At 40.0% G+C, this 13,161-nt stretch overlaps 1 protein-coding gene across 8 annotated transcripts in view; it reads right to left on the bottom strand.

The window, feature by feature from the left end:
* slit2 (slit homolog 2 (Drosophila)) overlaps window positions 1–13,161 on the bottom strand; it is an 85,125-nt gene that overhangs the window by 10,355 nt on the left and 61,609 nt on the right. For 4 of the 8 annotated variants that reach the window (XM_086156856.1, XM_086156849.1, XM_086156857.1 and 1 more), the window contains exons 14-28: window positions 12,421–12,584; window positions 12,128–12,151; window positions 8,953–9,103; window positions 8,739–8,813; window positions 8,301–8,444; window positions 7,447–7,590; window positions 6,849–7,015; window positions 6,595–6,727; window positions 4,303–4,371; window positions 3,880–3,951; window positions 3,254–3,325; window positions 3,064–3,135; window positions 1,662–1,825; window positions 609–733; window positions 378–475 (exon numbers count right to left, since the gene is read on the bottom strand). In XM_086156856.1, the coding sequence (XP_086012982.1) occupies window positions 378–475; window positions 609–733; window positions 1,662–1,825; window positions 3,064–3,135; window positions 3,254–3,325; window positions 3,880–3,951; window positions 4,303–4,371; window positions 6,595–6,727; window positions 6,849–7,015; window positions 7,447–7,590; window positions 8,301–8,444; window positions 8,739–8,813; window positions 8,953–9,103; window positions 12,128–12,151; window positions 12,421–12,584 (1,674 nt within the window). Of the gene's footprint in view, window positions 1–377; window positions 476–608; window positions 734–1,661; window positions 1,826–3,063; window positions 3,136–3,253; window positions 3,326–3,879; window positions 3,952–4,302; window positions 4,372–6,594; window positions 6,728–6,848; window positions 7,016–7,446; window positions 7,591–8,300; window positions 8,445–8,738; window positions 8,814–8,952; window positions 9,104–10,871; window positions 10,890–12,127; window positions 12,152–12,420; window positions 12,585–13,161 lie in introns of all 8 variants that reach the window. The other 4 variants (XM_086156851.1, XM_086156853.1, XM_086156850.1 and 1 more) reach the window with 3 other exon arrangements.

Below are 13,161 nucleotides of genomic sequence, written 5' to 3'. Positions count from 1 at the left end.
GTCCTACAAAACAGACTAATGAAGAGAATATGGTTTTCTCAGCAGGGCTGTACAGCTCAGAGACAGACAGAGAAGAGAAGCAGACCTATGAGACCTTTTTATTATGTAAACCAGAGGTGGAGTGTCATTGATCATAGGCTGACGGGCTTATTCATACATTTTATCCAAAATTAGTTACCGTGGCTGATGACACTGCAATCACACCACTAATTGGACATCTCCTCTGTAATCATGCAAGCTAAACTGATATTTAGTGTCAGAAAAGGCAGATGACATCCGAAGCCATTAGCATGTACATATAGTGCAGGGGACAAAAAAAAGGGAAAAAAAAAATATATATATATAAATTTATCAAAATATCAGATAAAGTCTCTTACCAAAAGTTACTCCCCTCTCCCTCCTTAAGGTGACATGTCCCTCCATTGTGACAGGGGTTGCTGATACAGGCGTGGATGGGCTCCTCGCAGTTTTGGCCCTACACAAACACATGTTTGGTGCTCTCTTGTCATAACTGCATATCACTTCACATCAGAACACACTGTCTTTAATATGAGAAATTGACTAATGTCATCCTATCGTTTTAAACTGACTTGTGCATGTGCATGTACCTTAAATCCATAAGGGCAGTTGCAGCGGTAATAGTGCACAGGGTCATTGGAGCACGTGCCATCATTTTGACAGGGGTTGGACAAACACGGGTCACATTTAGCTTGGATTCTCACGTCCACTGGTCCTGTATAGGTCAAACAAAACAACCCACACATACACACCAGACATACAACAAAAGACAGATGATTGAGTTTCTTTTTCCTTCTTTTGGTAACTAAGAGCAGTTCGAACACATGCGTTGCAGTTCAACTGGACACCTTTAGGTACTTGCATCAATTTTTTATGAAAAAAAAAAAAATAAAAGATTGACATGCACCATTTTTGTACATAAATACTAAATCGAACGAAAAGTGAAATTCGGGATTTTATTTGCAAGTGTATGACATTTTGTTAAGTAACGTTCACAACGAAACATCCTCTTTAGAGACTGGACAAACAGTTTTGGTCAGAACATGAGGGCTGAGTTGAAAAAAACAAGAGCAATGTTGCTTAGTTTGGGTTCTAAGGGCAGGGAAGGCTGGGCAGGGTTGGGTTGTCTTGTGGATTTGGGAGAGGCGAGACTGAGGAGGAATTACTGACATGTGATTTGCTACTTTACCTGGCACCAGAAAACCACAAGGCCCCGGGACTTCTACAGTGCGTCAGTCAGATTTGGTTAAAAATAGGTTTCAGTCACATGTGCACGATTAATGTGATTTAATAGGGTTAGGGTATACAGTCATTAGCATTGTGTAAAATGTAATACAGGAAAGTCATGCTCACAAGCAAAGTTGTGAATTATTGGCACAGAAACCTAAAAGCATTTTGTGAGGCGGATAAGGGAAATTCATGCAATTTCATAAAGTTCATAGGTCTGTGTTATAGGTTTTGTGGTCGTGCTGTAACTATCATGTAATTCAAAAACACCGCCTCCCGTCTGGAATAACTTGTTGCCACTAATAGCTATTATCTGTTTGTTTAACGAGAATTTTGATTTTGGTAAACTGACTTAGACAAGCATATTTAACATATTAGAGTGCATGTTTACTGCTGTGCAGAAAATTTGCGTGTACCTGTGCAGGTAAACTTCTTTGAAGGTGTGGTAAGCAGCAGCTTGTCAGTCATGTCACCAGGCCCAGCGCAGCGGGCGATGCCGGGTTCCTTGTAGCCGCTCTTTACCCATTCTGATAGCCAGTACATGTGACAGTCACAGTAAAGAGGGTTGGCACCCAGAGCTCTGCAGGCCGGCGAGACAGACAAGAAAGAGCAATGGTTAAGACACGCAGGAATATTACACTCACTATAAGACCTTATGTTCCCGGCAGAGAGCTGCGTTCCTCTAATACAAACCTACTAGCAGTACCTTTTGCTCGCTCTAAGCGATCTCAGGCGAAACTGTTCTCAGTTCTACTACCTCAGTGATGGAACAAACTTCCGGAAGCAACAAGACTAGCATCATCTCTCTCAACCTTCAAGAAACAGGTAAAAACTTTTCTCTTTCAGGACTTTTTACTGCGCTGATGCCCCAGATCAGGTTAGGCACCAAGTTAGGCTATGCAGTGTGTGTGTGTGTGTGTATGTGTACGTTTGTGTACGTCTTTGTCAAAAAAAAACAAACAAACAAAAAAAAAACATCACTAACCCAAGCTTACTGTTCTGTATATTCCCTGTGCTGCTTGTATTTGCAAGTGTTATTTGCAGTCCTTATGTCCTCTATTGTGAGTCGCTTTGGATAAAAGCGTCTGCCAAATGTAATGTAATGTAATGTAATGTAATGTAATGTAATGCAATGTAATATAACCACACACTTTTACAACACATCCCATCTATTTATCCAATTTGCCCTTACTGAAGTTCTTTAATGCTCAGAGCAGTACTAACTTTCCATCACTTATTATGGTAACACCTACTGTAGGATGCTATTTTAAAATTAGCCTTTATATCAAGAAAAAAAACAGATGTGACACTGGCATGCTTTTAAAGACTCTCCCTGGACTATATGCTTATTCAAGATGCAAAAAGTAGAAATTGCAACTGTCTCATCAGTAAAAAAAAAAAAAAAAAAAAAAAAAAAGGCTTTTTTTTTTGCTGCCATCTTGTCACTAAATGAATGAATGAATGAATGAATGTATTGACTATTATTGGTCATAACACTGATATATGATATATGAATTCTGACACTGTGATTCAAGCGTAAATGCAACGCTTAAAAAAATGAAAAGAGCACGAGCAAGGAACCTGCGAGTTGAGAATATCTTACCAAAAAAATATACATTGTGCTTTTATACCAGAGCAGGTATATTGACTTAAAATGATTCCATCACTGTATCAGAAATTCTATGACAATATTGGCATCATCGGTTGCTCATGTCATGACATGTGTGTATTCATGAAATGAGCAACTCAAGCCCTTTACGGAGACTGAGAGGAAATCTGAATGGTTGTAAGACGGCTGTATTTGTGAGTGTCTCTCACAGGTGAGAAAGCGATGAGAGGTCTTTGAAGGCTCCCTCCGGTATCAAAGATATGTCATTGCCATGGAGAGACCTGTGAGAAAGGAAGGAAAGTGGCTCAAACATTGAGACAAAATCTATCTCGATCTAAAAGCCTTCTCAAGTATCAATATGACTCATTTTAACTTTTTATTTCCTCTCTGTATACTCACAGCAAACGGAGAGACTTCAGTCCGTCAAAGGCCCTCACTGGAATGCACCGCAATCGATTGTAGCTCAGGATTCTTTATGTGCAAAGTAAAAATAGTGCAATTGAAAAAATTAAAAACAAAAGACTTTTTTTTTTTAGGTCTTTGCAGTGACCGGTAATGAGATCTGTTTACGGCCTCAATATGAGGAACAAAGCAGTTACGCACATGTTAGACAGGCAATTTATCACACTTGTCTGCACAAACATGGCATGAGTGTAAAATACGCGTGTTAACATACACAGTATGTGTATGTCTTACAAGCACAAATATGGAAGCGGTGCTTTGCTTTGTTGATCATGTTTTGAGGGAATTGTTGACATTTTGTTCTTCAATGCTTGCTAAGTTTGCAGAATGCAACAAAGAGAAACTCATGAATTCATAATTTTTTTGACAAAGACATTGGATAGATTATAAGGACTCGGTGACTGAATTGCACTTTTTGTGAGTCGCTTTGGATAAAAGCGTCTGTCAAATGACTGTAATGTAAAGATTATACACATACACAATCATACAAGCACGCGTGCACATACACACACTCACAAACACACTGTAAATAGACTAATGTGAAGCCAAAAAGCCAGACTCACAGGGTAAGCAGCTCAGACATGTTACTGAGGCTGTGGTTGGACAACGTGCTGATCTGGTTGTTACTCAAATCACTGAAAAGGAAACAGTTGCAAATATGTAATACATCCACGGGCAGTACTTTCAACACAGACACGAGCTAATGCACAAGCACGCGCAAATGCAGTGTGTAATGCTCCTTTGCCGCCACACAGTTATTCACACCTCATTACATTCAAATTTGATTCATAATAAATCAGCAGGCTTTGAGTTTTATTTCTTTTGTCTTTAAGAGTACAAAGGGTTGGAAACGCAGGCCAAGTCACTATCCTGTATTTCCATGTATCACTGTGTGTTTGTGAAAAAGCCTTTCCAAGGCCCTGATTGATGACATTAATGCATATCAGTATGTATGTGTCAAAGTAGGTCAAGTAGATGACACTTACATGAGTGTCAGGTGCTTGTAATTTGAAAGCTCCACCGGGACCTGAGTAAAGTGGTTGCCATCCAGATACCTGAAAAACAAAGCGGTCGGGGTGAGGAGGTTTAAAATCACACGCGAAGGGGAGAAAAGACAAATGTGGAAGGAGTGCTGGGAATGAGAGAAAGACAAAATGAGAAGGATGAAAATTAAGTTATTAAAGCATGTGGGATATTCCTCATCTCCAGCAGTGTGAGCAGTCATTACTGCACGAGCCATAATAAACACTGGAGTTTAATATTCCCACAGGCACCCTAATAGAGTGTAATTCTCAGTCTTACGCACACACACAGATATGCATGGCTGAAACCCTATTCCACTTGCTGTGTGACAACCTGCTATTAAAACAGTATATTAATTAAATCTCTGTTAATATTGGGAAAGAAATGATCCCCACAGGAGAAGCTGTGAAATAATAAAAAATACCACCAAGCCTGCTAGCTGGTATTTCATTAAGAGCTATAAATTTCAGATCACCAGTGACTGTGTGTGTGTGTATATGTGTATTTTCAGAATACAATAAATCCTCTGTGATCCGGTGCATGCTCTTATATAAGCCCCAGTGTGCCGATGTGTCATTTTCTTACATGTAATCTGTGGTTTTGCTCCACCAAACAAGGGAAGATTAATTAAAAAGTGCAAGGTCTCAAGCTGTTTATTTTATTAACAGCCTCTGATGATGCAGTGGCAGTAATTCAACGCAAAATAGGCTCAGACATGTTAGACAACAGAGGTCAAAGCTAAGGACTGAAGGAGAGCCAAACCCCTATGAAATCTCTTGTTTGGGGGTTAAAGAGGTTCTGACAGGACAGCAGGCGGAGTTATTGACTCCTTTATGCAGAGTAATGTCTCAAATCAGATGGCATATTGGCTTAGTGAATGTGCTAAATGAAAAAAAAGCAAAAAAAAAACGTATACACAGACCTGATTGGACTCTTTTGGTAATCATTTATTATTTAGTAATCCAACTGAACCCTTTCAGATAATGTATGTTCAAGGCAAATGGTCATTGTTGCAGGATGAGTGGGTTGATCAATGTGATATTATTTTACCGTTTTGTTTAAAGGAGAGATTAATAACCACAGAGCCAAAAAAAGAAATCAGACTACATGAGAATTTAACTTCTTCCTGGACGTGATACTTGAAAGCTCTCTCTTTCTCTCTCTTGTCTCTCTGATCCTCTCTCTCCCTCTTCAGTCGGCAATCCGTCGATTGAAAGTCATTGACTTGAATCAGAATTGCTCAATAAACAATTCACGATCACAGTGCGTATTAAAACAAGTAGTCTTCATGTGGATATAAAAGATGTCCTTGTATTGATTAAACTAGAGAAAATAATACTTAAAACGCATCTGGATATGTGACCGGCTATTGGTGCGAAATATAATAAGTCTTCATAAAACACCACTAAAATTGCTGTAAAAAATGATCAAAATATACTTGTGACAATTGTACTGGAACAGGATGAGGATGTTATTGGAAACTGTGATTAGTAAAGGGTTGTGGTGAAATATGGTGGAGGTTAATTTCAGTTGGTCCTATGTTATCATTTTACAGGTTTAGTTTATGGTAAAATTCCTTGGTGAGTATGAAGACTTTTCTTAAGACATGACCTGTAAATTAAATTCCAAATCTATTTATTCTTTACTTTTAAAAAAAAGGTAATTCATAAACTTTATAAAATAAGTGTTGGATAAAGATAAGTATATATTGATGACACATTAATGAGTAACTGCACTGAAAACAATGGTGAAAAAGTCGTCATTTATGATGCTCAGAAAGAGGTACACGTGAATAAAATAAACTAACGTGAACCCATTGTAATATACTATTACACACACACCCCCCTACATATATACACAATCACACACACACATATACTGTATATCTATCTATCTATCTATCTATCTATCTATCTATCTATCTATCTATCTATCTATCTATCTATCTATCTATCTATCTATCTATCTATCTATCTATCTATCTAAACACACAGAAGATATACTGTAAATTGATTTTGATGTAAAAAGCAACTAAATACAGAAATACTGCAAACCTAAAATGTATTACTGTTTAAAATACAGTACTAGCAATGTCATAACCTTTTTTCTTTCACATTTCTTCTCTCCAGATGCTTGAATGATGGAAAAAATATCCATAATCTTATTTTACAGTGTAAAATCTGCTCAAACTGCCATAAGATTAAATACAAAGGAAGCCAACGCAGAACATGAAGATGTCGCTCTAAATAACTCACAGTTCAGTCGTCTCTTTGGGCAGGCCTCTGGGCAGCGTAGTGAGACCCTTGTTGCTGCAACGCACCACCGTGTCCAGGCAGGAGCATTCTGCCGGGCACCTCAGGGCTGGAGAACAGCTGTTCTCATCATTACCTGACGGGAACAGATCAATACGTTGAAGGAGTCGAGGATAAAAAGACGGGGTTGGTGGAGAAGTGGTGCAATGAAAAAGCTGCAGATGTGGCACAGGAATCACGCAGAAAGCTGTTTTTACCATCTTCACAGGCAAAGTCCTGGACGGCCACATCCTGGATGGGGATCTCTTTTAGAAAATAAGGGCTCTGGCAGCGTGGGTTTCCTGTGACGATACGTTTTCGTCGAAGCCAATCCCCAAGCCAAGCCAGGTGACAGTTGCAGTTGAAGGGATTGGCTAGAAGATTGCTGGAGAAGTGGATTTGGAAAAGGGAAAGAAGACGTTCAGTATATTTCTATGTGTTTTTGAGAATATACATATATATACAATGGGGCAAAAAAGTATTTAGTCAGCCACTGATTAAGCAAGTTCTCACACTTAAAAAGATGAGAGGCCTGTAATTTTCATCATAGGTACACTTTAACTATGAGACAGAATGAGAAAAAAAAAATCCAGAAAATCACATTGTCTGATTTTTACATAATTAATTTGCAAATTATGGTTTAAAAAAAGTATTTAGTCAACAACAAAAGTGCATCTCAATACTTTAACCTCTGTCATTGCCAGCAAAGGACATGTAACAAACGTTAAGTCTTCACAAGGTTTTCACACACTGTTGAACTTGCACAATTGGTGGATGACTGAATACTTTTTCGTCCCTTTGGATATGTATACTCACAGCGTGGACAGGGAGTGCAGCGTGTCGAAGGCTCCGGGGTTCATGGAGGTGATCTGGTTGTCATACAGTGACAGGAGACGCACTGAGCTCAACCCCACGAAACTGCTGTTACTCACACAGCTGATGCGGTTACTCCTCAGCATACTGCTTACACACACACACACACACACATATATATATATATATATATACACATGAGAAAACAAAGGAAAAACTATTACCGTTTGTTTAGATCTGCCATACTGCATGCCTTCTCCAACTCAATGAAAAACATAAAAAAAGAAACACTTTGGAGACCCTTTTTGTTAAATATTTAATGCTAAGCAACATTCCTGGGCGATATATCTGTCTGAGATCTTTCATTTGTAAATAAAAATGATTCAGTCATGTTTTTTATGAATTAAGGGCCCGTTTCCCCCCACAGCCTTGCTCTAACTCATCCGTGTCTTTATTTAATCTCATTTGGATTTTTTTTCTTATAACTGCTTGTTTTCGTGAGCTGAGCCAAAAAGGAAATCTGGTGTTCAGCTCGTACATGACGGAGCTGGGAAGCGAAAATAAAGCCACCACCCAAGTTCTAACGTCTTTTCACCGATGATCTGTAAATGTTGATATGCTGAATTAGTTTTTACATTTAACTTTTTTTCCTGACCACTTTTAAAGCTCCGGTTCTTTGCTTTTCTGCCCTTAGTTCTATTGGTGAACTGTTCCTGCACTCCTCAGACACTATTCTTCATGCAAAGTAAACAAAGGTAAATTTATGATAATGTTACACCATAAATTATGCATTCTCAGTGTTTGTGTGGATAGTTAGTAGAACACGTTTATATGTGTTGGAGTGTGTGTGCACCCACAGTGTGCGGAGGCCTCCGAGCCCCTTCAGCATGCGGTAGTGTATATTTTCCAGCCTGTTGGATGTCAGAATCAGCTCATTGACTCCAGAAGCTCCTTCGAAAGTGCCCTCCTCTATGTCAGTTATACGGTTATTACTTAGGTTGCTGGTAAAGAAGAAAGGGAGTGTAACAACACAAAAGGAAATAAAAAAAAATGGAAAAAAAAAAGACAAGAGTTATTTAGAGGGTGCAAAGGGAGGACAAAAGCAGCAACTGGGAATTGAATGAACATAAAAGGAAGATAGGGTTATATAAAAATACACATGTTTCATTTTAGTAACTTCCAGTTTATTTATTTTTTTCACTTTTTGACTCTTATTACTGTTTTCTCTGTGACCCGAGCATGACTTCTTTATAATCACGTATGTTCCAGCTCAATTTACTTCATATCTGACTCACATCTTCCTCAGTTGTGGCAACTTTTTGAAGATCCCCGTCGCCTCGAGCACAGTGAATTCATTGTTGTTCAGACGCCTGAGAAGAGAGAAGAGGTGCTCTGAGACAATGGGACACACAAGGAGAGATGAAGGACAATGTGTATTTTTTTTCTCCAGCACATGCACACACACACCCACTCACTCACACACACACACACACATACACAGTGACTCACAGTTCAGCCGTGTACTGAGGGATGTGATCCGGTATTTTGGTGAGTTTCTGGTTCGAGCAGTCAACGGTCGTACCCTCACAGCGGCACTTCTCTGGGCAGGCCAAATCAGCGAAGCAGTCCCCACCGAGCTTGCTGCGGTAATCTTCCGTACCTGGCCATAACCGCAAACATAACGTCACCGAACGTCCCGATCAAGCAGGAGAGGAAGGCCAGGCATTTACCGGTATCACTTCCAACAGAAACACATCACATCGCCAAAGTAAGGGTCATGATATCATGGAAGAATTTCGAGAAAATTGCAGAGGGGCTTGCTGCTTTTGTTTTGAGTTGGAAATCATCAGAGTGAACAAAACATGTCCAAACAATATCTCTGATCATGATTGCATGTGGCAATTTTCACTGGTGTGGTTTCAAGAAGCTGCATTTGAACATCCTCGAAGAGCCAAGTTCACAGAACACACAAAGTGTCAAAGTCAGGACACACACACACACACACACACACACACACACACACAAAACCATGCATGTATATTTTGCTGAAGAACCATACGGGAGTTCTTCAGTCCTGTCAAACTAAAAAGCAGCTGTAGTGTAAAGAACGACCGTGCAAACATAACAAGGTCATATATTGGATCATAGCTGAAAAATTCTCCCGCATACCCCTGCCGTCATCTCTCACACTTCAGAGGCGTCTCGGCACTCTATCACACAATCATGTATACATGGGCGTGTGCACGCACACACACACACACACACACACACACACACACACACTCGCGTATGTGCACAGAGAGCACATTACAAACACACACACACACACACATACACATACACATACACACAGAGGTGCAGGGCGGCAGGAGATTGCGCTCTCTTGCGTCTTGGCCATGCTGCAGGAATTCGCAGGGCCGTTCCATGGTGCTTGACGGAACCATGTTCCTCTTTAGGAACCTGGCAGCCACATGGTTAGATCAAGCACAAAGGAACAACCTGCTGACTGACTGCTCCTCTGCTGGAACACAGGGATGGGAAGCGTAATGGGAGAGGACAGGGGGGGGTAGGAAGGGTAAGCAAGAGGGGAAGGAGTGGGGAGGACAGGAGGAGAGGAGAGAGGAGGACTAAGCAAGCAAGTGGGGAAGAGACTGAAGAAAAAATGTGGAATTCAAGGGAAAGTAAATTAAAAGTCAAGATTGACGGATGGGAAGATACTGGATGGAAAGCAGAAGGAAGAGTGATGATGGTGCCTTAAGGATGTATCACTTGGAATGAGGAGAGCCAGAAGGGAAATAGTATGGAGGAAGAAAAGGGAGGAATTGATCAGATGGGTGGAGCGGGGGATTAAGTCAATAAAAAACAGGGAGCGGAAAGAGAAACTTGGACAATTAAAGGCATTTGAATTCACTGACATAACAAACAGTAGCAGGATCAGAGCAGCAGCGTGGGGAGGAGAGTAACAGCAGCACTGAAACCAAGAGAAGCCCTGACTTCTAAGAATGCACACGCACACCTGCAAGCGCACACGCGCACACACCGACACACACACACCGACCCACAAACACACACACACACACACATCCACACTCAGACCTATGCATTGTATATCCTCCTCATTAAAAGACATGGGTTGCCATATATTAATTTTCAACAGGGTAACCCTGTCGCTCGACCTTTTTCCAACATGAATAAAAATAAAACACCCCTCCCACTAACACCGGTGAAACACAAACTAGAAAATTTCCCGAACACTTGACCATAAGGTGTGTGTCATCTTGTTGTTTGTAAACAGACAGAACGGAGGGACAGGGGAGGTTGAAAGACACCGTGAGGAGAGGTCAAAGGTCAGACGCCGGCTCATCGAAAAGAGCTTGGGGTTTGGAGTCGATGCGGGGATCATGTGTGCTTGTGTTTGTGTTACTTACAGCTGACATGGTGTACTCCTGAGTGTGTGAGAGAGGCAGTAGGAGAAAGAAGAAGGGATTTAATTTATTTGAAAAACTATGGGAAAAAAGCAGATGAAAATCTGAGAAGGGTGATGGCATTTCATGGCATTTGGTGAACACATTCATCTGACACACTTCAAAGTCTTGTTGGCTTATTGAACCGGCGTGAGGTGGGTTGTGATGGCGAGCGTGTCAAGTCGACTTTTTCAGGGTTATGTTATTGGGCTGTATTTCTAAAAAAAAAAAAAAAAAGAGTAAAATAAGGAAAACACGGAAATGAGTCCCAGGAGCTGTTGTTTCTGTCCAAAAAAGTGATTAATATGTAATATTATCCAGACAATAAACTCACAATATATGAGATTTGGTTTTAAAGAAACCGGAGGGCTTCAAATACATAGATCTAAGGTACAACACAAAGATTTAACCACAGAATAAAACATGTTTATTCAACTTATTCAACTTAAACTGCAAAACTGTTCTAGAATTATGCAGCATTGCCTCATATGTGGTATCTGGGCTTTGAAACCTCTGTCTCCCTGGTGAATTTCAGAGTTAATGACTGCATTGAGCGCACGCACGCACACACACACACACACACACACACACACACACACACACACACACACACCGAATCATCCAACACACACACACACCATGCCTCCTCTGTGTGCTGCTGCAGTAATGACTGCTCTTAGCCCTGCTACTGATCTCATATGCATGTCTGATTTACATATTTCCCAGCACCCCTCTGAGCATTGTAACTGTGTGACCTTTTGATGTTCTGTGGGGGGTGAAATACATACAGATGCTTGTGGGCACACACTTGTAGAGAAACTTTCACTAGACAGGCCAAGAAACAAAAATAACTAGTATTTAGATAGTTGCCATTCGCCTTACAAAGTGTTTTAATGTATACAAAGTCTTGCATGCAGTGCAACTACCAACATCCTGTGCTCATGAGTCCAGCATGAAGAACCCAGTGACAAAACAATGCGAGAGCATATTTGTGATGATCCCAAAACAGAATGGATGAAATTCAATATTTGCAAGACATCCATATCGATAGGAACTGCGTTGGCATTCGAAAGATGTCAAGGATTTCAAGGTACTCAAAGTGTCCAGAGATGTGTGCTTAATTATGCAGCATTTGCAAGGTTAGGGATCAAACAGTCTCTTAAAGTGTACACACACACACACACACATATACACACTCTCACATGCATGATTTACAATACCTGGGATGACATACTGTTCTCTAGCTAATGGAGAGATAAAATCAGAGAGATTGGAGTTGAAATTAAACAACTAAAACCATAGAAACCACAGTTTTTGTGAAAGTCTTCCTTAACTGATGTGTGCGTGCGTTATAGAGAAACCGATTAGGGTGAAAAAAACAGGGGTAAAAGCAGGTAAATCCCAACAGGATGACACAAAAGTGAGGGGGCGAGAGACTTTATGCGTGACTAACATGTTAACATGTTCCCGAATCCTTTGTGGTAATCGAGAACAACTAGGTGTGTGTTTGTACCTGAGCAGCGGAACTTCTTGCTCTTGATTTGTCCGATTCGCTTATTGGCAAGGCGCCGGGGGCTTGTGCAGCGAGCGCCGCTTGTCTCGATGGGATTGTCCTGCAGATAGTCTGCCAGCCACTTCAAGTGGCAGTCACAGATGAACGGGTTCTGCGCCAGGTGACTACATGCACGCATAGCATAGCGCACGAGGACACACAAAAAGGAAAGAAAAAAAAACAAATGCATGTAAAAATCTAAATGTGCAAATATCTTATGAGTATGAGAATCGTAGTAGTATATATTTAATCACATTAATTAAGTTGCCTGTTAACGTAAAGATTAAATAATTTTTTTTTTTTTTTTTTAAGCTTAAGAGATCAAATTTTAAGTCAGTGACTTTTAATATGTCGAATTGACATATTCAAGTAAAAAAAAAAATCCAGCATAGTGCACGAGGACACACAAGAAGGAAAGGAAAAAAATGCAAGTAAAAAAAAAAAGTGCAAATATCTTATGAGTATGAGAATCGTAGTAATATATTTAATTAAGTTGCCTGTTAACGTAAAGATTAAATTTTTTTTTTTTTTAAGTTTAAGAGATCAAATTTTAAGTCAGTGACTTTTAATATGTCAAATTGACATATTCAAGTAAAAAAAAAAATCCAGCACAATTGAAATTCTAAGATTTAATCATGAGATTCTATGAGGCTGTTTAAGTTTTTACACACTTAAATTGAGATCATCAAGTGTATTTATTCA

This window comes from Fistularia commersonii, chromosome 12 (genome assembly GCF_037954325.1).
Source record: "Fistularia commersonii isolate RoL2024-O1a breed Wild chromosome 12, RoL_Fcom_v1.0, whole genome shotgun sequence".
Lineage (NCBI taxonomy): Eukaryota > Metazoa > Chordata > Actinopteri > Syngnathiformes > Fistulariidae > Fistularia > Fistularia commersonii.
The sequence above is the reverse complement of the archived record's forward strand: the minus strand, read 5'-3'. Positions and strand labels throughout refer to the sequence as shown.